The sequence below is a fragment of the Barbus barbus genome, assembly GCF_936440315.1.
Source record: "Barbus barbus genome assembly, chromosome: 11".
NCBI lineage: Eukaryota > Metazoa > Chordata > Actinopteri > Cypriniformes > Cyprinidae > Barbus > Barbus barbus.
Window position 1 is genome coordinate 2,380,511 of NC_136739.1, and position 23,762 is coordinate 2,404,272.

At 36.0% G+C, this 23,762-nt stretch overlaps 4 protein-coding genes across 7 annotated transcripts; all 4 read left to right on the forward strand.

The window, feature by feature from the left end:
- The first annotated feature begins 1,150 nt into the window (after positions 1 to 1,150).
- LOC306877234 (uncharacterized protein) lies at positions 1,151 to 3,275 on the forward strand. The gene is made up of 4 exons (XM_079428874.1): positions 1,151 to 1,277; positions 1,561 to 1,851; positions 2,120 to 2,244; positions 2,398 to 3,275. Exons 1-4 carry the CDS (start codon positions 1,184 to 1,186, stop codon positions 2,470 to 2,472), a joined length of 585 nt encoding a protein of 194 aa, XP_079285000.1. The 5' UTR covers positions 1,151 to 1,183; the 3' UTR covers positions 2,473 to 3,275.
- Positions 3,276 to 3,967: 692 nt separating this feature from the next.
- On the forward strand, positions 3,968 to 6,416 carry LOC306876641 (T-cell-specific surface glycoprotein CD28-like). The gene is made up of 4 exons (XM_079427971.1): positions 3,968 to 4,215; positions 4,695 to 5,039; positions 5,778 to 5,926; positions 6,113 to 6,416. Exons 1-4 carry the CDS (start codon positions 4,167 to 4,169, stop codon positions 6,188 to 6,190), a joined length of 621 nt encoding a protein of 206 aa, XP_079284097.1. The 5' UTR covers positions 3,968 to 4,166; the 3' UTR covers positions 6,191 to 6,416.
- A 2,009-nt stretch (positions 6,417 to 8,425) lies between these two features.
- LOC306876642 (uncharacterized protein) lies at positions 8,426 to 12,052 on the forward strand. Of its 2 annotated transcripts, XM_079427972.1 has the most exons (6): positions 8,426 to 8,559; positions 9,339 to 9,668; positions 9,817 to 10,010; positions 10,111 to 10,131; positions 11,195 to 11,242; positions 11,352 to 11,857. In XM_079427972.1, the coding sequence occupies exons 1-6, from the start codon at positions 8,505 to 8,507 to the stop codon at positions 11,460 to 11,462; spliced, it is 759 nt and encodes a 252-aa protein (XP_079284098.1). In that variant the 5' UTR covers positions 8,426 to 8,504; the 3' UTR covers positions 11,463 to 11,857. The 2 variants fall into 2 exon arrangements, with proteins under 2 accessions (XP_079284098.1, XP_079284099.1); XM_079427973.1 differs by lacking the exon at positions 10,111 to 10,131 and having other exon boundaries at positions 8,443 to 8,559; positions 11,352 to 12,052.
- A 952-nt stretch (positions 12,053 to 13,004) lies between these two features.
- On the forward strand, positions 13,005 to 23,218 carry LOC306876643 (uncharacterized protein). Of its 3 annotated transcripts, XM_079427975.1 has the most exons (6): positions 13,043 to 13,576; positions 14,258 to 14,695; positions 18,107 to 18,154; positions 18,241 to 18,455; positions 18,536 to 18,695; positions 18,978 to 19,177. In XM_079427975.1, exons 1-6 carry the CDS (start codon positions 13,177 to 13,179, stop codon positions 19,079 to 19,081), a joined length of 1,365 nt encoding a protein of 454 aa, XP_079284101.1. In that variant the 5' UTR covers positions 13,043 to 13,176; the 3' UTR covers positions 19,082 to 19,177. The 3 variants fall into 3 exon arrangements, with proteins under 3 accessions (XP_079284102.1, XP_079284100.1, XP_079284101.1); XM_079427976.1 differs by lacking the exons at positions 18,107 to 18,154; positions 18,241 to 18,455; positions 18,536 to 18,695; positions 18,978 to 19,177 and adding an exon at positions 16,080 to 17,876 and having other exon boundaries at positions 13,005 to 13,576; XM_079427974.1 differs by lacking the exons at positions 18,107 to 18,154; positions 18,241 to 18,455; positions 18,536 to 18,695; positions 18,978 to 19,177 and adding an exon at positions 20,712 to 23,218 and having other exon boundaries at positions 13,027 to 13,576.
- Positions 23,219 to 23,762: the final 544 nt, after the last annotated feature.

Below are 23,762 nucleotides of genomic sequence, written 5' to 3' on the forward strand. Positions count from 1 at the left end.
TTTGAAAATGCTCTGCATTCAGTGTAAAAAACAGACCAAATATAATAAATTAATTCAAAAACTGAAAATGTAAAAAATATTAAATCATACAAGAACATAGCAGATGTAAACGAACTAAAAATAGATATTTATAAAAAAAAAAAAAAAAAATGCCATATAGTGAATTTCACATCCTTGTGTGTTAAACTAAGCAACAGGTGCAAGAGATTCGGTGTCTATTCTGCCATTTAGTGGTTATATCTGTTACTGCATGGGATTTTCAAAGCTAGTTTAATGCACTTTTAAGTGGGTCAATATAAATATTTAATGAATGTATTAAGAAATTAAAGCACCTATCAGTGCATTGAAGATATAATATATAAAATACTAAAATACTAAAATAGCATTCTTAGCATAATCAAAGCAATATTTAAAAGAAGAATTTGTAAGTAGAAAGAATTTAATTTTCTATTTGTTTTTTTTTTAGAACAGGATGCACATTATTTATTAATGACTTAGAGACGCAGAGAATGCAAGACTGTTTTTAGAGATAGAGAAGCCTTTGCTTGCTCGTAAAAACAGTCAGCAGTTGCAGAATGTTACAGAATGCTGATGGTAAAACGTACTTGTTACTCTGAATGTAAAATGTAACCACAACACTGCCGACAACACCTCTTCTTTCCTTTTGTTATTGTTCATTTCCTCTTATCACTGCAATGCTGCACTGCAAGACAGTGTATCTGTGCGTGCCAGTGCTGAAAAAAAAAAAAAAGAATAAATGTGATCTCATTATGTAAAACTCAGCAACAGGGAAAATTACTCACGTCCCAAATAACCTTTTCAGCTTTTAAAAACCCTACACATGAAAATTGAAAAATATCTGGTCTGTGTTTATTTTCTTTGTTTCTTAAAGTTTGATTGTGTTGGAACGATGTTCATTTCATGGTATTTTTACCAGTTTTCCTCTTTTACTCATTGTTTTTATTAAGTACAAAAGAAGATAACCATAAGGGAACACTTTATTATTCTCCAGAGACAAATGCAGTCCCCTGTCAAATGTTTGGCTGCTTTCCTCAGTCCTCCATAGTACTAAATTGTGATGCAAGTAGGAAACAGCCTCCACCCCCTCACCCCGTGCATCTGTCTGTAACAGCTCTGAAGTCATATTCCCCTGTTTTCACGTGCACGGAGCAGCAGTGCAGAAATGCTTGAGCAGATGATCATAGCCACGGCTGTTCTCCTTACCCTCTTCTGTGCTGAACTTACTGAATCCTCCTCAAGCTGCTCACTCCACAAAGGTTTGAGATTTTCTGTTGCTTCTTAATTCAGTTGCGCAGTTGATTTATGTGGTGTGCAGCATATTTATAACTGAGTGTCTCCAGAATATTTATCAAAGAGAGATGCTGTATACTTGAAATTAATATTGCAAAATTCAACTTTGCATTAAAGAAGCAAGTCAACAGACAAAAAATTAAAATAAAAGAGGGGGAAAAAGCAGCGGAGGAAACAGCCAACTCCATGTGCAGTGCACTACATCCTCGATCTCAAAACACAATGTGCACATATGCTTTTATCTTTCAGTCGAAATAAAAAGAGCGGATGAGAATGCAACAACATTTGTGTCCTGTCCAGCACTTGCAGAGCATGAAAACCCATCTTTCTCTCTATACAAGGGAGATACAAAACTGCACTCAACAAATCTGAGTGATGTGCACAGCAATCAGTCATGGCAGCGGTTTCAGGTGTACGTACAAAACTCCTCCGTCTCATATAAGATTCTAAGGGCTGAAGCCAGTGACACAGGACTCTACAACTGCAACATCGACACACAAATCAGGACATCTGCATCCCAGACTATATTGCTCATTACAGGTAAAACAAGAAGCAATTCATTTGAATTCACATTTGAATGTGTTTAATTCCAGTTTATGATTTGATTATTGCATTGGTCTAATCCCTTGCTTAAATAGTGTAAACCAGCCTATGATAGTCTGCTGCCAAACTGCAGACCAGCTGGACCTTCTTTAAAGACCAACAGGGTCATTGCACCCTTGATGAGTTAAACCAATACAGTATAAAAAATGCATTCAAATATTATATTAAAACAGCACTTTATTTAGTATTGTTTGCATTATTTCAGATGCTCTGCAGCTCATAGAATCAACTATCACTTGTTCCAATGATCAGACACTGGCACTAGCTGTTGGCTTTGGGGTCCTCGCTGTATATGATCTGTTCATCACTGTCTTCTTCGTTTACCTCAGAGTGAGTATCTACATCTGCAACCACGTTTACTCACATATGCAGGTCTTTGCAGGGACACAACGTCCTATATAAATTCATAACCAATTTGAAGTGTTCAGAAGGTTTATATGTTGTTTCATGCGCTAAAATGCTGATATGGTGTTTTTGTTTCAGTATAAACTCAAGAACACAGAGCCACCTGAGAATCCCTACATAAACACAAGACCAAGAGGATTTCAACGACGCTGATGAGCTCAGCAACCAGCAAATATCATCAGCGAAGCAACATTGTACCTCCTATCAGCTGAGAGTGTACTAAACAGATCTACTAATTGTTCTTGTATCTATTGCTGTTCAGTATATATGATAGATATTGTATAATATATGAACACTGGGGGTCAAAGATTTGGAATGATTAGGATTTTTAATGTTTTTGTAAGAAGTCTCTTATGCTCAACAAGTCTGCATTTATTTGATCAAAAATAAAGTGAAATAGTAATATTGTGAGTAAAATAACTGTTTTGCGTTTGAATATATTTTAAAATGTAAATTATTCCTGTGACGATAAAGCTGAATTTCAGCAGCCATTGTCACATTATCCTTCAGAAATCATCCAAAATATGCTAATTTGGTGCATTTCTTATTAATACATACAAGGATGCATTAAATTGCTCAAAAGTAGCAGTAAAAATATTTAATGTTAGAGGTTTATTTAATGTTTCTCATGTTAGAATTTTTTTATTTATTTAAAACGAATGATGTTCTTTAGCAGGGAGTTTTAACTGCTGGATACTTCAACTCTTTTCAGCATAGATAATAATAAGAAATGTTTCTTGAGCAGCATATTGCCATATTAGACTGATTTTGACCTCCAGTGGGTGTTTTTTTTCAGTGAAACACTATATGATGCTCTGACTTTAAAGGAAACCTGCTGCGTTTCATTTGTTGCAAACGTGTTTCATTCTGCCATTGCTTTAGTGTGACTTGTGTAGGATTTGAAATCATGATGAAGAGAAAAATACAATTTATTTAATAAAAAGTCAAGCTAATCAAGATCTTTTGTTGAATGCATGATCATTACAACTCTCTCACCTCAGTTTTAGCGTCTGTAACTACTGCATCTGTAATTACTGTATTGCCCTTATTATGCAATAAAATGCAAATCTGAACCCCACTGTAAAATATACTGCTATAGCAGTATAATTCGTTAGCAACAGTGAGACAGGAAATTACAGGAAAAAAGAGCAGGATGGTGGGTGGCAAGACGGTAACCACTGTTCTCCATAATGTCATGCAGGAATGCAAATTTTTGTTTCAAAGAAAGACATATACAGTATGTACACAATAAATGCATTAAAAGCTTTAATTGTAGTATAAGTAAATAGTAGGTAAAAACACCTAATATAAGTTTCATACAATTAATACAATTCAGATTAAACTTAATTATCCTTTCATTTTATGTATTTTATAAACATTGCTCCCAAGAGACAGTTTCCAATATGATCTGATATGATGCAATAATGAACAAGTGATCATGTGGATATGTTGACCAACTGAAAAAAGAATGTATTGAACTAATTCCGAAAGTGCTGAATAGTATATCTGCTTTTAATATTTTCCCCAAATTCAGAGTCAAGTAATCTCTTGACCACTGGGCTTTATGATAGGCTGAGAGTCAAACCACACCCTTAACCAAATGTTCCAGTTCCACTGCTATTGTACTGTTTTTTTCTCGAGTCTCATTATGCTCATTCGATTTTTTTCCCCTTGATTACACATATTGTGCAAATTGTCTTCATTACTTGCAAAATTTTGAGCACTTTACGGGCATTTGCAGTCAGCTTGAGGTTTCCTGCTACGTTACTGATGTCACAAAGATGTTTCCAGAGCTCACTCAAGTATAAAGAGACGGGGGGATACCTCCACAGTTATTACATGACACAATGATTATCACACTTATTAGAATCTTTATATATATCCCTCTAGGATTGGGTAAGTACCAGCTGAGCTTCTAATGTTTGTTGCTTGTCAGTCACAGATAGTCTAGATGATAACAGCTTTACCTCTGTGTGGCAAAGACTGCTTTAATACTAAAGTAGATTTTATTAATAATTACTCTTTTTATGAAGAATGTAGCCTATCTATTATCTCTTGTTCAATGACAGTTAAGGATGTTTATTTTAATATGCAGCAAAACTGTGGGTGACCTAAATGTACAACTTCCAACATGATCCAGATCCTCATTTTCAGACAGAATTCTCAGAATATTATTCTATATGTAGCCTACATATCATATTAGTTTAATGTGAACCTTAGGCTACTTTTGTCATAGCTGTTCATTCAGATTAAAACTTTCAACTTTACTTAGCATTTGTGATGCAGTTAAACAATCACCCAAGCAGAAGGAAAAACTAGAAGGCAGGGAGTAGCCTATTTGGGTTACATCTGATGGTCTTTGGTTTTGTTTCCAGCTCTGCGTGTGTCTCAGCCTTATCGTGTGGTTGGGAAAGAGGGAGAAGTCCCTTTCCGCTGCTCCTTCAGTTCAAAGTTAAAGCCTGAGGACATGCAGGTATCTCTGTACAAAGGTTTGCATGGCCGTGAGAGGATCTGCAGCGCTTATGTCAACCTCTCTGAGCCCTACTTCACAACAGATGGCCCAGTTAACTGCAGAGGGAATATGAGCTCTGGAAGAGTGGACATGATCATCGCTGGACTGCGAGGGAACGACACAGACCTCTATCGCTGTGAGATCGAGATTCTCTTCCCACCTCCTTATCTCAGAACGATTGGGAACGGCACTCTTGTTTACATACAAGGTAAGCGATAGCCTAGTCTTGTTTTCAGTCTCTTGCATGTGGTTTCCCCAAAGTTTCACCTATTTTGTACACAGTTGTTAAAGTATGATATTCAACAATATTGTGTTTTTGTGTTAATAACTATTACTAATAACAATTATTGAAATAACAAACAAGCAATGCATTTTAGAAGCCATATTGTAATCACTTAAATGAAATACTATATGTTATCATACTTTTTTTTTATTTCAGTAACATTCTTTTAATATCAAATTTGAATATTGCGTTCACGACACATTGTTAAAGCACTAGAGGGAGCCAGATTATAAAACAGTGTGCAAGGAAATGTTGTCACCTGAGGTCATGTGGGTGGAAATGGGGCCTCCCCGGCATGTTCAGCTTTACAGCACTTACTGCTCTACATTTTTGATATTACCAGTGGAAACTTTGACTTTACACGAGAATGATGTTTTTCTTTGAAAATGTAGATTTCTTTATGACGCAAGTCTGCTAACGTAAGCGCTTGAAAATACAAAAGAACTGAAAAAACAATCATCAAAGATGAGAAGGTTAGCCGTTAAAGACTCCCCAGCTTCCTGTTGTCAAAAAGGTGGAGGCCCCATCCACTAAATTTTGATCATTGTTAAAAATTAAAATGATGAAAATTAAAAACGTTTTCAGTGATAGTCATACTGGGTGGGCATAGGGTGTCATCCAGAGGGTAACTTTAGTAATTAAATCTTCTATCTTCTTTTATAGAAAATCCAAACTGCCCCACTGCATCCACCCAGACCCAGAGCCAGAGCCAGAGCCAGACTTCAGAGCGGGAAGCTATCGAAAATGATGTAGGCCCACTTCCTCTCCTATATGCCCTCCTAATCATCACTTCCTGCAGTTTAATTCTACAGGTGAGAAACATGTCTATTCTAATGATTTTCCTTAACAGACTGCCCTGCTGAAATGATTAGCATGGCAGGTCACGTTGAGTTTTGTGTTGACAAGCTGTACTGAATTTCTGAATAGATTTACTCAAGTTTAGACTGACAATAACATGAACAAATGTCACTCAGATGTCACTCGTCTCTATTACACAGATGATCGCCTGCAAATGGAGGGTCTCTTCCGCCACGGCACCTATGCTTTCACAAAAAGAGAGCTATATGAAATTCTAAGGGGGTAATATCTCCCATTTGCATGTACTCACATGTCATTTTCTCCTGCATGTATTTTCATGTAATTTTAACCTGCATGTATTGGCATGTGCTCACTGTATTTTTCAATTACATGTACTCACATGATTTCTCACTTGCATGTATTCACATGTATTTACACAACATTTGTCTTTGTTATTTCGTTTTCTTTACATTTTATTAGAATGAAATAAACATGTTTACATTTAACCGTTGTGCTGTGCTGAAAAATCTTTCACGAATTTGCCTGCCAATTTAAAAAAAATTGCTTGTAAATTTCCCATTGTGCTTTATTATCACCAAAAATTGGATTCAGTTTTTTGGTTAACTTGTTTTCATTCGGTAAGCACAGGTTTTCTTGGTCTAAGCTAATGCACCTCAGTTTTTGATTGAACATTGCCAGAATTATCTACAGTAATGCTTTTTTTCAGTCAAAAAATGTGGTGAGGTGCATAAGCTCAGATCAATGAGGTCTAATAGACTGAATCCAATATTTGGTAATTATATAACATGATGAGAAATCTATAAGCTATTGTTTGACTGAGAACACCACATGTGTAACAAGGTAGGAAAAAATTTACAAAAAATTACAATTTGAGGATATGACACTGTACACCTCATTCTATACAGTGACTATAAAAAGTGCACACACCTCTGATGTTTTAATTGATATTTTCCACCTTTAATGAGATATTCACATAACAAACAAACAGAAACTTTTAAGAAAAAACTAAGAAAAACCTAAAATTATCTGGTTGCACTATTGTGCAGCCTGATATAATGGGGCATGCTACTCTGTTTGGAATCACATTCTTACTAAAATAGTAATTATAATCCTCAAGTCACTTTATGATATGATATGACCCTTATAGAAAACAACTGTATTAAAAGCAAAAGATGCTTTGACCAAATGTTAGTTAACGGGTATGTAACTAGGTTAGACTTGTAAGTCTTTTTTCCCCCATTTTCTATTTGTTTGTTATTTGTATTGGAAAAAATATCTGAGATGATTTATATTGGATTAATTTTTTACATCACAAAAACCTGCAATGACTCTCCTCTCATACCATAGTAAGTCATATGACACAGTCAAATAACGCAACCGATTGTAATGAATTTTTATCAGTAAAAACAAGTCAAACTTGTGCCATCCATCAGTATCAATCTTTCCTATCACCAAAAAGTCACAAAGTCATCACAAGTGGTTTTGTTTTGTGAACCTCAGCTATCCATCACAAAAACAGGACATGCTACTACCTGATAACTTGCTGTGCTTTCATATTTGTGATGCTTCAACAGGATGTGGAACCGAAAAGAGCCTGCTTTACAATGTATACGTCTGAATCACAAACAACTGTTGCCACAACTAGGACAGCTATCATTGCATCATTTATTTGCCTAATTGGTGGTGAAAAAAATAAAAACTTATATGTGACCCAACAATTTGAAAATCTGGAATCTGAGGGTGCAAAAAAATCAAAATACTGAGAAAATCGCCTTTAAAGTTGTCCAAATGAAGTTCTTAGCAATGCATGTTACTAACCAAAAATTAAGTTTTGAAATATTTACAGTAGGAAATTTACTAAATATATTCATGGAACACGATCTTTACTTAATGTCCTAATGATTTTTGGCATAACAGAAAAATCTATAATTTTGACCCATACAATGTATTTTTGGCTATTGCTGCAAATATACCCCAGCGACTTAAGACTGCTTTTGTGCTCCAGGATATGTAAATCATGTGTCTATATGCTGGCTAATGCAAAACCCACAATTTTACATAGCTGAGCATTTGATCATAACTAATGTGAACAAAACGAGAATACTGTATATGACTTTTTTATTCTTATGACACTAAACTGCATATGAAAGTAAGTTGATCAGAATAACTTTATTGCTCATTTAGTGGGATATGGGCTTTTCCTAACATTGTTGTACATCAAACATTTTCCTTTCAACAACATCCTATTACAAGAAAGCTGCCCACTCACTTCCTCGCCATCAGACGCATGTCTCAGTTGGGACACCTTAAGAAAAGAGGTTAAAACTCAAATTGTATCACACATTATGATTCACTTCAAAATACTGAATTGTTTAACAAGTGTGTTAAATGTTGCTGCCTTCTCTAATCGCATAATCAATTTCTCACTTCACACTGAGTAAACAAATGTGATGTCTATGGGTGATATTAATCATCCAACCCACATAGTTCCTGTGTTTTCTCACTCCAGCAAAAACAAACTGAAGCGCTTCGGCCAGCATCACACTGTCGAACTGACGAGGACACGTTAACATGCCTGACAGGTTCACTCTGCTCACTTTCAGCTTTTGTTTCATACTTCACAATGGTAAGAGGCTAACCTTTTTAATGCTGTTGTCAGTTACTGGTCTGTGTACATTCACACCAAACATGCTGATTAAAACTAAGACCAGTCTAATTTAGACCAGCTTAAATTCCTAGATGGTTTGTTCTTGGCACCGGCAATAGCTAATGGTTTCTTACTGGCAGAGTCTAGTTGAACTGCTTAAATTTGATCACTAATACCATAACGAAACTGAATATAAATTAGACCAGCAATAAGTTGGTTTTAACTGGTCATTTTTATTTAGCTCGACATGTTTAAGTCAGCAGTAAAAATCAGTGAATTAAAATAAAACACTGCATTAATCAGAATTATATAAATGTCCTGATTGCCAAAACCAGATTTAACAAATATTCTGGTTTCCGGAGACAGTTGTCAAATGCCTAAATTAATTTTGAGTCTTGTAAAGTATCATGAATATAACTGAATATTCATTTATTTACATTGTTGTGTCCAATTTTGATGACGTGAATGAGAATAAGCTGATTAAGTTACTGTTCAAAAGTACTAAATGCATCATAATAAATAGCAAGAAAGAACAGAATGTGCACGTCTTATTTTTTACATACATTATACATTTCAGGAATATGTATATATTCAGGAAGGTTCATATAACTGTGGAGCATGTAAATGGGGTTTTCAAAATAAAGACTTAAACTTAAATTGGGTGCATATAAACACGGTCAACGTCAAACTGTAAAACTGAAATATAAAACATTTGATCTATAAATGAACTAAACTGATTTTCTTCTTTGTCACCTCAGTTTATAGTTGGAACGTGAGTGAACCTCTCAACCACACATTCAATGACGACGACTCTGTCAGTGTCACATGCGTGTTTAACGGAGAAGAAAAGTTTCAATTGGAAGCCAAGTTGAAAATGAATAATAAAATTGTTTGTGAGGTTTATAACAAAAGCCAAGTACAGGACAAGCTTAAACATGACTGTACATGGGAGCGCAAGGACAACAAATTCACGTTCACCTTAATGAAACCTGAGGGCTTACACAAAAATACATTTTCCTGTGAGATGTCCAAAATTAAACCGTTTCCAGTCCAAACTCAAAAAGGACCGAAAATCAAGCTTTTCCGAGGTAAGTTCAGTGTAAACAACAGTGCATCAGTTAATCTGTTTTATATAGCTACCCAGAAATGCATGCAAGGAATGTGGAATATTTCAGATTTGGTTTGAATCTTGCATTTAAAAAAACATCAATAACCTTTATACAATTTTTTTTAAAGGTTGCAATAAGTCTTTGGCTCCACCGACGAAGAGTTGTCCATTCACTAACCAAACAAATAACCAAGATCGCACACCTGTAGAAAGTCGTACACCTGAAGAAATGTATACCATATTAATCTGTGGTCTGATAATAGTGGTGGTAATGCTGTCTATCTACAGTATTATTCTTACTGCAGTCTACATCAGATTGAGGGTAAAACTTATTTAATAACTTTTTATTTTATGTTTGTGTTGTTATCTTATCAGTATAGTGTCTGTATACTTATCTTGTTGCATTTGTTTATTTAATCAAGACGGAGAGGCTGTGCTATATTGTGAGTATTCTGCAGTCACAGTGCTCTTATTATGCACAACAGATTGATTATATTCACACTACAGCACTTCCTCAAGGACCTTACTGCTTTTATAAAACACTCACCACTTGATAAATTATAACTTAATGCTGTTTTGTGCATTCCGTACTTTTTTCCCTGTCTTTTAAGTGCAAGCACTGCTTCTTAGCATTAGCATCTGCTGTTTATTGGGGTTTAATAAAATTGTCAGCTTTATATTTGAAAACATTTCTTAAGTAATAGTTAACCCAAAAATTTAAATTTTCACCCTCAGGTCATCCAAGATGTAAATGAGTTTGTTTCTTCATCAGAACAGATTTGGAGAAATGTAGCATTATATCACATGCTCACCAATGGATCCTCTGCGGTGAATGGGTACCATCATAATGAAAGTCCATACAGCTGATAAAAACAAAACAAAAATGTAATCAACATGACTCCATCAGTTGATGTCTTGTGAAGTGACCCCCCCCCCAAATCCATCATTTTTAACTTCAAACAGTTGCTTTCGGCTAAAGTAGTCCTGTATCCATAATATAGCTTGCCCTAATTCTCTCAATCAGGACAGAAATATGCACAGATCAAGTTATTGTAAAGTTATTATGGATTATTTTGTCCAGTAGCAACAGTTTAAAGTTAAAACACCTCAATGATGGATTTGTTACAAACAGACAGCTTCATAAAACATTATTTGATGGACTGGATTACTTGTGGGTTATTGTGACATTTCTATCAGCTGTTTGGACTCTCATTCTGACGGCACCCATTCACTGCGGATTAATTGGCGAGCAAACGATGTAATGCTAAATTTCTCCAAATCTGTTCTGATGAAAAAACAAACTCATCTGCAACTTGGCTGGCCCTCAGGCCAGTACAGTTTTAGCTAATTTCTTTTTCTTTTTTTTATTAGATAAAGCTGAATGGAATCACAGTGTAATAGCATCAAATATGTTTGATTGTTTTAAGTCTAAGACAATTACATTGATATCCTGCAGTTGAGCTGATATGCATTTATATATTGTGTTTTATTTGTTTTCCTCTCCAGGTCACAAAGCCTGAGTCTTCTGATACACTGACCTATGTCCCGATGCAGGTAAGTTCTTTCCTCTATTGTGCCAACACTGTATTTGTGCCAGTAATGCAATATGTCTGTGGCTATCTGGTACACCAGTATTTCAAATTCAAATGATTTACTGTTTCAGAGGAATGTAAACCGGCATGATCTAAACAACGCCGAATATGTGGACATGCGTGAAGTGCAGAAACGGGGAGGATCCCACAGAGATATGAACCACAACTCTCATCTTGCCTGAGCCAATTTCTAGTGGCATCAGTGAGCTCATGCTTTAACTGCTCTTGGACTTACTGCTGGATGAATTTTACTTAGCCTACACTAAAGAATATCACAGGACAAAACTATTGCCTTTCTGCCAAACAAAACAGACTTTCCTGAATGCCTGAATCTGCATATTGCATATGCACCGCACATGCAGTCTTAATGTTCTCTGTGTCAGATGGTTTCATCTGGTGGCTTGTACAACCTAATGCTGAATTGTAGCTATGCCAAGCTAAATGTATCTAGCTTGGGCAATTTTTAATTGTTATTTTGATCCCATGGACCAATAATCAATGATAGTATGAATTTTGTTCAGTGCCCCCCCCCCAAAAAGAGAAAATTATATATATTTTTTTCTGTCAATAAATATATAAAACAGAGACTATATTGAATGATGATTTAAATTGGCTGCTTAAATGGTGAAGTAAATAAAGAAAAACAGTAAGATACGATTAATTAATGTGGCATACCTAGATGTGAATAGCTTAGCCATATGATCGATTTAGGAAGGAAATTAGTAACAACCAGTGTGATCAAAACAGTACCATAAAAACTGTAACATACTGCAAATCATTTGTGCTGCCTACAGTTTGTTTCAAACATGGATAGAAAGAGATATACAGAAATATCTCTTTCCAGAACTACCCACAAATGCACACAAGGTCACAGTATGAGCATGTCTGGTCATAATTCTTGATATTGAGAGATTACATCCCTCTGAATATAGAAGTTCAATGTATAATGTCAACAACATATCACATTACACTTACAAACTAACAGTCTTATACCAGTTTAGCTAGAAAGATGTCAAAGACTGTAATTCAAAATTAAGAATCTTTTGATGATGTCCCGCATAATTTTGATGGCACCAGCAAACGTTTCACACTCTGTGGAACAAACTCAACCCAAACACAACGACATATAGGCCTACGCTTTCGCATCTCCCACATGCGCATCATTTCCACATTAGAAGCTGTGATACATGAACCAAGCAGGTTTGTTGTCACACATTTACAACAGCTATAATTCAACCTCAAACCACATCCACTCTATTCATGTAAACATGAATATTTTTCATCCGATAGAGATCTTTTGATTTGTTTTTGAGGACTGTATTATGATTTTTTGGACAAAATAAAACTTTCCCTAAAAAACAAACAAATAATAGAAACCATCACAGAAATCCCAATGGTTTCCATTAAAACACCATTAGCTTTTTCCAGTGAAACCATTAAAGAAATCCTTTTTGTAGTGTGTTTTGGGCATTTTTCCAATAGGATTTAACATCCCACCAACAGAATCCATCACATACCAGTAGACACCATTATAGTTTCCATTAAAACCAATACAATTCCCATCATAACCATTAAATCTATTTTCTATTGTGTTTATGGGCAGGGTTAAAAACTCTTGTTTCTTCTGAATACAATAGTTCAGATGTTTACATGCACACAAACTTGCCATCCTAAAAACAACAACAGCAGCACACTGTAATGTTTTTATTCACTGTGTGCTTCCTGCAGAGAGTCAACGCTCCCGCTGAACCGGATGTGATTCCTGCTCCGTTTCACTGTTGTCATTGCACGGCCGATGGCGGACGGTGCCTGAGCGTTTATCTGAAAAACATAACTTACGTTTCGCACAAATATCGATCGGTCGTTTAAAGCTTGTAGATCGCACGTGTGTTCAGCATGGATGTGAATCTGACCATCTCTCTGATGCGGGGTCAGATGGGCGCTGTTATTGAGAAAGCCGTGAACGTCGCGGTGGAGACCGTGTTAGGAGAGATGATCCGAGTGGTCGGGCTCAAATTTGAGGAGATCAAACGGGAGATGACAGCTAAAGAGAAGGAGAACGACAACATCAGGAGGATGTTGGAGACGTCGCGCTGTCAGATGAAAACTATGCGCAAGTACATCAGCATCCTGTCTGCTAAAGACCACAACCATAGACTGTATCCGGGAGATGGAGACACGGGGATGCACTGCAGAAGAGGGCCGACGAGCAATGCCCCGAGCCCCAGAGTCTCTGGAGCTGGACCCTCATGGGTGCACAGAAGTGAGAATCACATTACTGAAGACACACATAAAGGTATGGACACTTCTCCATATTCCCATCATGCATGTCTGTCTTAAAATATGACATTAGGTAGCTTTCTTTTGCCACTGTATCACTGTTAATGTTCTCGCTGTCGTGTAAATAATCATATTATAATTTCTAAACTATGGACTACACTTTTACACAGTTTTTGTAGTAATACCTACTTAAAGTATAACATATTTTTAAGAGCAGCATAACAGGAATGACCAAACAATTCCATTGTCAGTAATTGCAGCAATAGACTGATATATTTTAATTGCTGATCATACTTAGAACTAGTGGTAGGCCAATATAATGTCTAATGATGGCACAACATTAATGCATGTATTTTCAAGTGTCATGACAATTTCTGTAAAATTGTCAAGCAGGACAGATAGTTTTAAAGGGAGACAAACAAACTGTTCCCACAAAACCTGTTCCTGCGATGCATAAATTATGTGTAATTACATGCAAGTAACGCAAAGCCAAACCCTAAACCTAACCCTATAGTAAGTAAATGTAGTTAATTAATATTACTCAGTACTTAAATGTATAATTACACTGTAACAAGGAAACCTTAAAATAAGGTGCAACCCCAATTTTCTGCTAATACTTGTACTGCACCAAAAATAATGTCACTTTCCCAATGTTTTCCCTAAACTCAACAGAAAGTGTCTTTTGTTGTTTCTGTAGTTGAGAACTCAAGCTCTCATCTGGTGGACAGTCAGGCGCTTCTGTGTGGGACCAGTGATCCAATCTGGGGTCAGAACCCTCTCGCCTCTGTAGAGACTGGACACACAGACATGCCGGACAGCAGCATCCTCTCTGCACCCATAATGGCAGATGAGAGCGTGTCCTCCCAAACTACAAGCACATTGACATTTGGAGCACCATCACTTAAAATCAAACAGGAGGAGGCGGAGGTTGAAATAGTCTGTGTGAAGGATGAACCCGCAGAAGCTGGCAGCATACCTAGATGTGAATATTCCAGCGCTGAACTTCATCAGCCAGCGGGAGAACCAGAGCTCGGGGTCTCACTAGACCTACCCACATCATTTCAAGCTCTTCAGAGTCCAAGCACTTCAGCAGACCTTGCAATCCCAGCATTCATCAGCGTGGACCCATCTACCTGTAAGAATCAAATTTAACATTTCTGCACTGCTTTATTTTGGAAATATTATGAACATGTGCTGTAGATAGTAATGCCTTTTCACAGGCTATTAAATCCCTGATATTACGATTATGTCTCCAAAACATAAATATGGTGTACAAACTTTTTTTTTATGCATAAGCTTCACACTTCAAAAATAATTTTTATTTTAAAATACTTGGACAAGGGAGTAAGAATAACTGATTTTAACAAACCGGTTTGTGTTAAAGCAAGATTTTATTGTAGCAGCTGCTTGCTTTTCAAAATCCTTAGGAAACTAAGTTTTGATCTGAGTTTCCCCAAAAAAAAAAAATGAGTGGACGTGCACCAAAAAAAAGACTAAAAATGATTGAATGCTTTACTTAAAGGCAATCAAGCTTTTATAATTTTATGTAAACACTAGTGTAACTGTGCAGTTAACCAATGAGATGTTTCCAAGTATACACATTTTGTGTAAACATGTACAAAACAACTAAATGGACACCGCAAAGGGTCTGTTTACATGAAGCAAACCCCACTTACAGGAATTACGTCAGTAATGAAAAACCAAAAGTACATTCACCTAGAAAAAAGATTTCCACCTCAGAAAAGCAAGGGTTAGACAATGTGCTGATTTATTCCGTTGTTTGTATTAATGTTTTCAAAAATACGATTTTAAAGTTTGTCACGAGCAGTTCACTAAAAAAATGTCATTGAAAACCTGTATGAATGTTTCTTTGTGACTCAAATCATAAAATAATATCAGAGATCTATTCAACAATATTTTTTGCCACTTCTGTTTAACCTGGAGGTAACCTGAGAGTGTGGTTGGAGGCAGATTTCTGTTTTGACACAGACCTCTTTTCATATAGTATTTGACACTGAGGTCCATGAACACTAACAGCAGCTGTTTACCACTGCAGAAAAAACTGATGGCACCAGAAATGGAAAGCATGGTTATATTGACTGGTGCTCATGGTTTGTCACCTTGGTTTAACTATCAAAGTTTGCCATGAAGAGATGCGAAGTGTGAAAGTCACTTTCTACAGAGACAAGCATCAATGAGAAACGTTTCAAAGCTCAATACTCAGTTTAGGGTCTGAATAATTTCAAATATTGCAGTGACATGATGCTGTATTGTCATTTTTACACTGAACACTGTAACATTTGATCTTGAAACATTTCTAAATGTAATTCAGAATTATGGTCATTACCGGGTTGAACAGGTCACAATATCTACATTTTTGTAAAATAGTACTATACACATATTAAATGACACCAAGAAATGATGAATTCATGATCAAGTGATGCTGAGTTTTGAAAGCATCTGTTCATTTGGAATATGGAGAGGCTGAGCAAGTCTTCATATTGGATTCCTTTTTTCAGACACAGTAATGGAAAAAACAGCTGCTGAAAAACAGAGAGATTACAGGGCGAGAAGGGATGCTGATCCGGCACGCAGGGAAAAGTACCTCAGGAATGAGCGAGAGAGGTGGAGAAGAGATGTTGAGACAGGGAAAAAGAAGAGAATTGGTGACATGTGTGAGAAGGCTCAGAGATGGAGGCGCAAGCAGTGGAGAGAGGCCAAAGAACGACAGAAGAGGAGGTTTTTCAAATTAATTGCTACCCCTCCAGACAATTCTGAACCCAGTCTGATGGTGTTGCTGCAACCCTGAAGAGGATGACAGACTGACTGTTAAATCAGGGTCAGGACGTCCCAGGTGCATGGAAACTCATCAGGGCCCTTATCGAGGCCAGAATAGCCTTAAAAGCGAGGTGGTCGACAAAGCACTTGAGAGGCACTTGAGTCCATGGCTCCACCAGATGACTTGTGACCAAGTCAATGAGCTGAACAATATTTCAGTAGTAACCGGAAGAGAGAGAGGGCAGCTGAGATTGAGTTCAATTCACAAAAATGTGTGGGCCATTCTTAATGAATGTATTACTCTGTATTTTTTTGTATTATACTATTCGTTACTATGTAAATGAATTGTTATTATTTAAATGAATGAAACAATTCATGTATATTTGACCAGCAGTAGCCACTTCAACCCTGTTATCATTTTCAACCCTGTTACTTTTTTTCCATCACTGTTTTTGTAATATTCTGTGTATTTAGTTTACTGTATCTGAGGTAATCAGTAAATTATGATACGTTATGGCTTTACTCAATATTTCTGTAGGATACTGAATCATGAGTTGAACTGAAACATTTAAAAAATAATAATAAAATAAATAACATGAAATAAATGTAATTTTAGCCTGAGGTGGGGAAATATTTCTTAGATCAGCAAAAACATTTGAAATAATGAGCATTCAAACAATCATAAAAATAAAAGCTGCATCATTAAATTTAAAGTTTTTACAACAGGCTGAAAACATTTTTGAACGCAGTGAGATTTATGATCCTTTCTAATGCATGTTTGATTTTCATAAAATACACATTTTGTTAAATATAATGATTGTATTTGAAGAAACCAACACATTTTTTCCCACTACATGGCTGTTCATTATTTTAACACGTCGCAAGCCATTCCATGATGGGGATCACAAGAGAAATACATCAACATGAACAGGTGAGTCTAAACTTTAAATATCACTCTCTGACATATGAAGACTTCCGATTACTGCTCTCATGGTTTTAAAACAATTCCTTGGCATTGCTTCATTTCCAAAGTAAATCTCATTTTAAACATTCTTTCAGAGAGAACAGCATTTTTTAAATTTACATTAATATAGTGTTTCAAGGTATATAAGTTTGGGAAAATTGTTATAAAGGTAACAGGGTTGACTGTAACAGGGTTGACAGTGACACAATTGAGTTAGACAGGTAACGGTCATGACACTCAAATGTGTTACATTATACAAATACTCAGTTTTCAATATTGTATAGTCGTTTGCTATACAAAATGATAACAGGGTTGAAATAAAAAAGTTGGTCCCTACAGAGAAACACAAGTTATATGAAAAACATGTCCTTGCAGAGTTTGCTTCATGTTGCAATATAGACAGAATTATATAATCTTAAGCACATTTAAATAAAATAGAGTTATGATGGCAACAGGGTTGAACTGGGGACACAACTTCAACCTAAATCTAATACTACATTAAGAAAAAGGGCATGTTTTTAGTTTGTTTAAAACGAACGTGTGTGATTTCTAAGCTGGGGGGAAATGAACAGATAAAAAAAAAAGCCTTTATTAATAATGCACAGTGAAAGTATTCTGTTAAAGTCATTATCTGCACAGAAAAAAAGTCAATATTGGACCCATTTCCTTTGGAAATGGCTTTTTACCAGAAATCTAACAACAGACAGTAATATTTCTACATGTTTGTTTCATGCTTTTTTTTTTTATATATATCTTACTGTTAACAAACTTGAAGTTTTAATGTTTGTACATTTGTTTTTACAGCTGTGTCGGATGTGAGTCCAGGGAGTTTTGAAAATAATCCATTTACATGTAAGTTTAATAATTTTGACAATTAAACTCATACATTTTTAAATGATTAGTGGCAGTTTCCAGCTAAATCACCTGTGGTATTGCAGCTGTAGAGAGGGCTATTCTTGAGTCACAGGGAGAAATGGACTGGAAAATCAATCACCTGACTGCACTGGTTCAGTGTCTTGTGGGGAACAAGCACTTTGTGCCTCCACTGCAGATAGAGGATGAGGAGGAGGATTGTGTCTTTCCGCTAATGTCTATGGAGGATCTTAACCGCTTGGAGCAAAGACTTATGGATAGAGGGACAATGCAAAAATTTGTAAGATTCGTTGAAATTATGCTACTAAAGTAATTTTGACTGAAATTAATGAAATAATCTTTATTTAATTTCTGTTTTAGGTGAACAGATTGTCTGTTAGTGGAGGTCAAACGATGAAAAAGACCATATGGAGAATTTGCACCAAAGTTTTTGCTTCCAATGTGGCCAAACAGCTCAACTGGTGTGGACGAGGAGACAAGCGAGGCATAAGAAAAACAAATATCGGAGCACTAATAATAGGTATGGCCAAACTTAATGAAATACTTTTATGGATATAAGTGCGATTGTGATATCATAGTGAAACCTGTTTTGTTTGTTGTAATTAGACATCTCACTCAAATTGCATGTGCATGTTTTTTAATTTAAAAATATTCAAGGAATTTGCTCAAAAACTTGTTCGCACTACAATTTTACAATTGCACACACATGCAGAGTCAGGCCTGTCTGTTCTAGTTCAGTAATAAATGAAAGTCAGAGGTTGTTTTCTTGGTAAACTAGTGATCTGATCTTTTCAACACACAGCTGCAGCTATGAGGAACAGTGTCCTTCTGAGTCCCACAGAAGCAGAGGCAGAAAAGTGCATCAAAGATTACCTGCGTTTGGCTCCAGGGAGGACATCCTCCTAATCTGTTGTAAAAATGCCCGTTTTGTTTTATACATTTTATGCTTGTACAAAGAATGACTGTATTGCATACTGTTAAATAAATATTTAATAATTACTTGATCGGTTGTTCAGAAGTCGAAATGATTTCGAGTAGTTGGGATTAGGGTTATTAACATGTCCATGGTCAGTGTCAGTTTTAAATTAAGATTTTTGTTTATTAAATTTGTTTTAACTATTGTAAAAATTGTCAGTAATCAGTAAATTCCAGTATTTTGTCCTCTTGGCATGATTGAATTCTAGAATACAGAATCATGTGTTGAACTGTGTAAAAGATTTTTTTTCAATGGACAACATAAAATAACAGTTGGTACTGAAAAAAGCAAAAACATTTTCATAAAATAAAGAACATTCAAGCAAAAAAATAAACAAAATAAATTCCCACCTCAGGCACACATTCCTGAGAGGTTTTGTTTATATTGTTTTTGTGCATAATAGTACCTTAAAAGTACATATTAATACATAAAGTGTACATATAAGTACCTAAATTGTACATTTTAGTGTGCATTTTACAGTGACAACTTTTTTGCTTAGTGCATCACTAGTTCTATTTTTTGGAATCAGAATTTTAAGTAAAAAGTTTTGGAACCATTTTAAGCGCTCTTTCACTTGAACTACTTTTAAATTGTCCTGCAGTGTGAAAAGTACAAATATTACATCTAATCCTTAAATTAACATGATGTCAGAAAATCTGAAAAAAGTTATAAATTGCATGTCAGGTTACAGTGTAAAACCAAATGCATTTGAAAAATCTAGATATCTCGGATAAAGTGTAAATGAAACTTGCTCAGCAAACATTGATAAGAAGATACTCAAGATTATCAGGAAACTGACAGGATGTGATGTTGCAGTGTGCAGCCAAAACCGTTTCGGGGAGAGGAAAAAGCTGACATGTGTAACATTAGAAACCATGTTTTCACCACACTTCGAAGCTGCGTCGTGCACGGAATCGCAACCGATCTGCCGGTTCGTGAGTTTCATACAAAAAGCTTTAGAGTGATCTTTTGTGCCACCCTGTGACTTGGCATGCTGCACTGCATTAGGAGTAAACACTGCCTGTTTATTAATGTGCTAAAATAAATGAAGGCTTCTGTAATATTTCATTGTGTGTGTATATATCATAATGTCTAGGGGTGTTTTAGTCTAGTTTGCCTTTTTTGGTCTTTCTTGAAATCGCAGTAGTTTTGAGATGGGCTTTGGTTGGACTGGGTCAAATATTTGAGCACAAGTTATTTTAAGTATCAGTGATGCACTATTTTAATTTTTTGTTTTGTTTTTGAACTATTATTATTATAATTTTTTTTTCAATGTTATAGTAAATAAAAGAAAATACATGAAACTTGGAAAATAAATAAAATAAAATTGTAAATATTGTAAAAATCTTTTATTTCAATTAATTTCAGTTTATTTTTTATGGTTTTAGTAATAGTTTTAGTTCACGACAATAACTTTGGTGTAAATTCACAAATGCATCATAATAAACAGTAAAGGTGTTTCAAACCATTACTTTCTACTTCTGTGAAATAGCTCAGTATTTGGTGAAAATATTAAATACTTTAATATATGTAATCTCTCTCTTCCCTGGCTGCATTTAGATGACGACTCTCAGCTGTCAGTGGCAGGGGTCCAAAAGCAGGTGCGTCCGAGACGCAAGGACCTGAACCTGTATGAAGAATACAAACGCAGCCGGACTCTGAGAGGCCGCAACACGAACCGAGGCCATAGTACAAACCGACGGCGTGAGCTGGAGCAGACTCTACCGCAGGCTCTACTTGCAGACTTGGTAAGGGAACGAAGGGAAAAGACTCGTCTTCGAGTGGCCCGCTGGCGTGCCAAACGCAAATTACAAGCCTGTCTGATGGCCTCGCAGGCTGCGCAGTTTAGCGGCGCTCCTGTGCAGAGTTCACCTGCCCAGCGTGGCGGCCTGATCTCCACCCGCAGGCGAGGCGGAGCGATGGCGCAGCGCGGTGGGCTTGGAATGAGAAGGGGGTTGACAGAAGCTGGCACATATAACCTGCTGCTGCAGCTGGGGCCCAGTCCTACTCAATCAGGCATGAATGAGGGTCTGATGCCGTCTGGACCCTCAGCAACATCACAGCATAGAACCACTGCACCGAGATCAACTTATCAATGATGCAGCGTTTACTTACTGGTGGAAACTCGCGCTGGGCTGTTGTCATCTTAATGCTTAACAAAGTGATATTTTCCAAAGTGAGGGACTTTTACTATAAACTTCCACTGATCTGTGCAAACCTCGTCTACAACAAAAATTGTGCTATTCAAAAACACAATGTTTACTTTGACCTAGGGCTGGGCGATTTTTCTGAATTTATCGATTAATTCAAATTAACAGTCAAACACGTCCATGTTCACTTACAAAAAAAACATGGGAAAGCAGCGAAATCAAATTAATATAGTCTGATATTTCATGTTTGCATCATGGTGACGGGCTGAAAGCTGCTGTTCATTGTTTTTACAGAACATTTATAGTTAATAATAGTCTACTGGTGTTATACCTTCAGTCGTTTTTGGAATAATTTTGACTTTCGAGAATTTTGTAGCATTTTTCTTGTTTCTGAACATATAAGACAACTTTGTACAAGATATAGTTGTAGTCCATGCATCTTTTCTGCAAAGATATTTAAAAAGATGATTTGTTTAACATTTACATCATTTTGACAACTTCACATGTGTGGTGCACTTTGAATAGAATTTTCTTTAACTAGAGGGCTAATAAAGGACAAATTACTTGAATCATGTTGTAGTTGCATTTCCAAGTTGACTAGTTAATGGCAAAAAAATGTGTGTATCGCCCAGCCCTACTTTTACCTTCGCAAACTGAATCCAAATTGAGTAAAATTAAACTGTTTGGTTATTTAGTAACATTAAACAACTGAAATTGCACTATAAAATGCATTCTAAAGTCAACTGAGTTGAATAAGGAAATTGCTCAGCACACAGCGTATTTGTCCTAGAAACCAGTGTTAGCGTGACTGCCCTGGTTATGCTGGCTCACGTGCTTAATGTTTTTCCTCTCTATGTTTGACTGCAGTGTTCAGTGTGGTTTGAAATATTAATTTGGTTCATTCATTAAAATACACCATGTTCATTTTTGTAGCCTACATTTGTTCTAGCAAACGGCATTGTTGGCAATAACCATGCTGACATTCGTTGACCAAAACAAATTGTATGCCAGTGATTTCTGAATGAGCACACATTGCAAAATTGCTGTGTAAGCAGAGATGTGTGTTCGATTTTGAGCAGGCAAATGTGGTTTAACAGAAAAAAACTTTGAATGCTGTTTATAGTTTCGGGAAATTAGTCTCTGTTTTGGTGGCTGATGTAATGGTATGTTTTGGTATGGAATATTTTTCTGATTTAGAGTTACTGTTTCAGTAATGGGGAAAACTGTAAACCAAGAGCCGTATCAGTTTTGGTTATTGATTCACTTACAGATATTAGTTTTGTTTTTAAACCACAGCGACTTCGAAAAAAAAGTGCACATACGGCACACACTCAACTGAAATACTACATTAATTAACATTTCAGACTTATTATTGTCATTCAGTCAGAACTTCATACAGCTGCATTTTTTACTTCATAAAGTACTATCAGTGCTACAGTTAAATTAGTATTCTGAGAAATGACATGAAATTTCAATCAGCTGAGAATAAAACACTAATTTTTAGATCATTTCTGGTATCAATACAAAGCAGTACACAATATGTTTCACAAAGACTATGAATAAATGTTATGCAACAATCACAAATTTACATTACATGGACTCATTGGGGTTGCGGTCGCTTGTTTTATTTCACTATATTTAAATAAATTATTATTTTTGAGTTATTGCTGTCATTTTGAAAATCACTTCATAATTGACCTAGTTTCAAATCTCTACAGTAGAACAAAGTCCAATTGTTTACAGTAGGTGGGATGTGATTAATAAACATTTGTTTTCTACAGTTTTCATGTGCTATGTTCAGTGTTTTATGCTGTTCAAAGATGAATAAACATGTAATGTGGTATTACATTTGTTGGTGCACATTAAATAAAAGATTGTTCCTAAAATCAACGAAGTTGCAAGTATTTAAATATGTGCTGTTCATTTGTGTCCAGTGACTTAATCAGGGTGTTTGATTACCCATTGACTATCTTACTACTGATCGCCCCTGGTAGGGTGTAGAAGATAAGAACCAAGAACAAGGTCACAATCAGCAGCACCCGTCCGGCAATGATGTATTTCTTGTAGTTCCCCCAGATCAGGTGAAAGAAGCACTTGAAAGGATTCATAAACCAGGAGAAGGAAGTGTCTGGACGACTAGAGAAAATTTAAAGTTTGATATTAGAAATAATTCACATACAGTATATAGTACATACAGTAGAACTACCGTAAACATAGCCCTTAAACACATACTGTATTATGTGCTGTAATTCAATTATATTGGCCTATATGTTTCAAGTTTAATTGACAGATCTCGTAATATGAATAAAAACATCAGAAAGTATATCAGTCTCGTTACTTTGGTTTCTCTAGAGGCTCTGGCTCCTTGCGTGCACGTCCCACTGGATTTTTCTCTGCCTCTTCAGTTGTTACCAGATGAAACTCTGCTTCTACCGTCCCCTACAGAAAGAAAACTGTTTAA

Bases quoted from the DNA above. Each gene is read 5' to 3' on its own strand.
- LOC306877234 (XM_079428874.1), top strand. From the start codon at position 1,184: ATGCTTGAGCAGATGATCATAGCCACGGCTGTTCTCCTTACCCTCTTC. The intron at 1,278-1,560 runs GTTTGAGATTTT...TTTATCTTTCAG, and splicing joins AAGCTGCTCACTCCACAAAG to TCGAAATAAAAAGAGCGGAT. The intron at 2,245-2,397 runs GTGAGTATCTAC...TTTTTGTTTCAG, and splicing joins TCTTCTTCGTTTACCTCAGA to TATAAACTCAAGAACACAGA.
- LOC306876643 (XM_079427974.1), top strand. From the start codon at position 13,177: ATGGATGTGAATCTGACCATCTCTCTGATGCGGGGTCAGATGGGCGCT. The intron at 13,577-14,257 runs GTATGGACACTT...TTGTTTCTGTAG, and splicing joins TACTGAAGACACACATAAAG to TTGAGAACTCAAGCTCTCAT. The intron at 14,696-20,711 runs GTAAGAATCAAA...GGCTGCATTTAG, and splicing joins CAGCGTGGACCCATCTACCT to ATGACGACTCTCAGCTGTCA.
- LOC306876641 (XM_079427971.1), top strand. From the start codon at position 4,167: ATGATTATCACACTTATTAGAATCTTTATATATATCCCTCTAGGATTG. The intron at 4,216-4,694 runs GTAAGTACCAGC...TTTTGTTTCCAG, and splicing joins ATATATCCCTCTAGGATTGG to CTCTGCGTGTGTCTCAGCCT. The intron at 5,040-5,777 runs GTAAGCGATAGC...CTTCTTTTATAG, and splicing joins CACTCTTGTTTACATACAAG to AAAATCCAAACTGCCCCACT.
- LOC306876642 (XM_079427972.1), top strand. From the start codon at position 8,505: ATGCCTGACAGGTTCACTCTGCTCACTTTCAGCTTTTGTTTCATACTT. The intron at 8,560-9,338 runs GTAAGAGGCTAA...TTGTCACCTCAG, and splicing joins TTGTTTCATACTTCACAATG to TTTATAGTTGGAACGTGAGT. The intron at 9,669-9,816 runs GTAAGTTCAGTG...TTTTTTTTAAAG, and splicing joins GAAAATCAAGCTTTTCCGAG to GTTGCAATAAGTCTTTGGCT.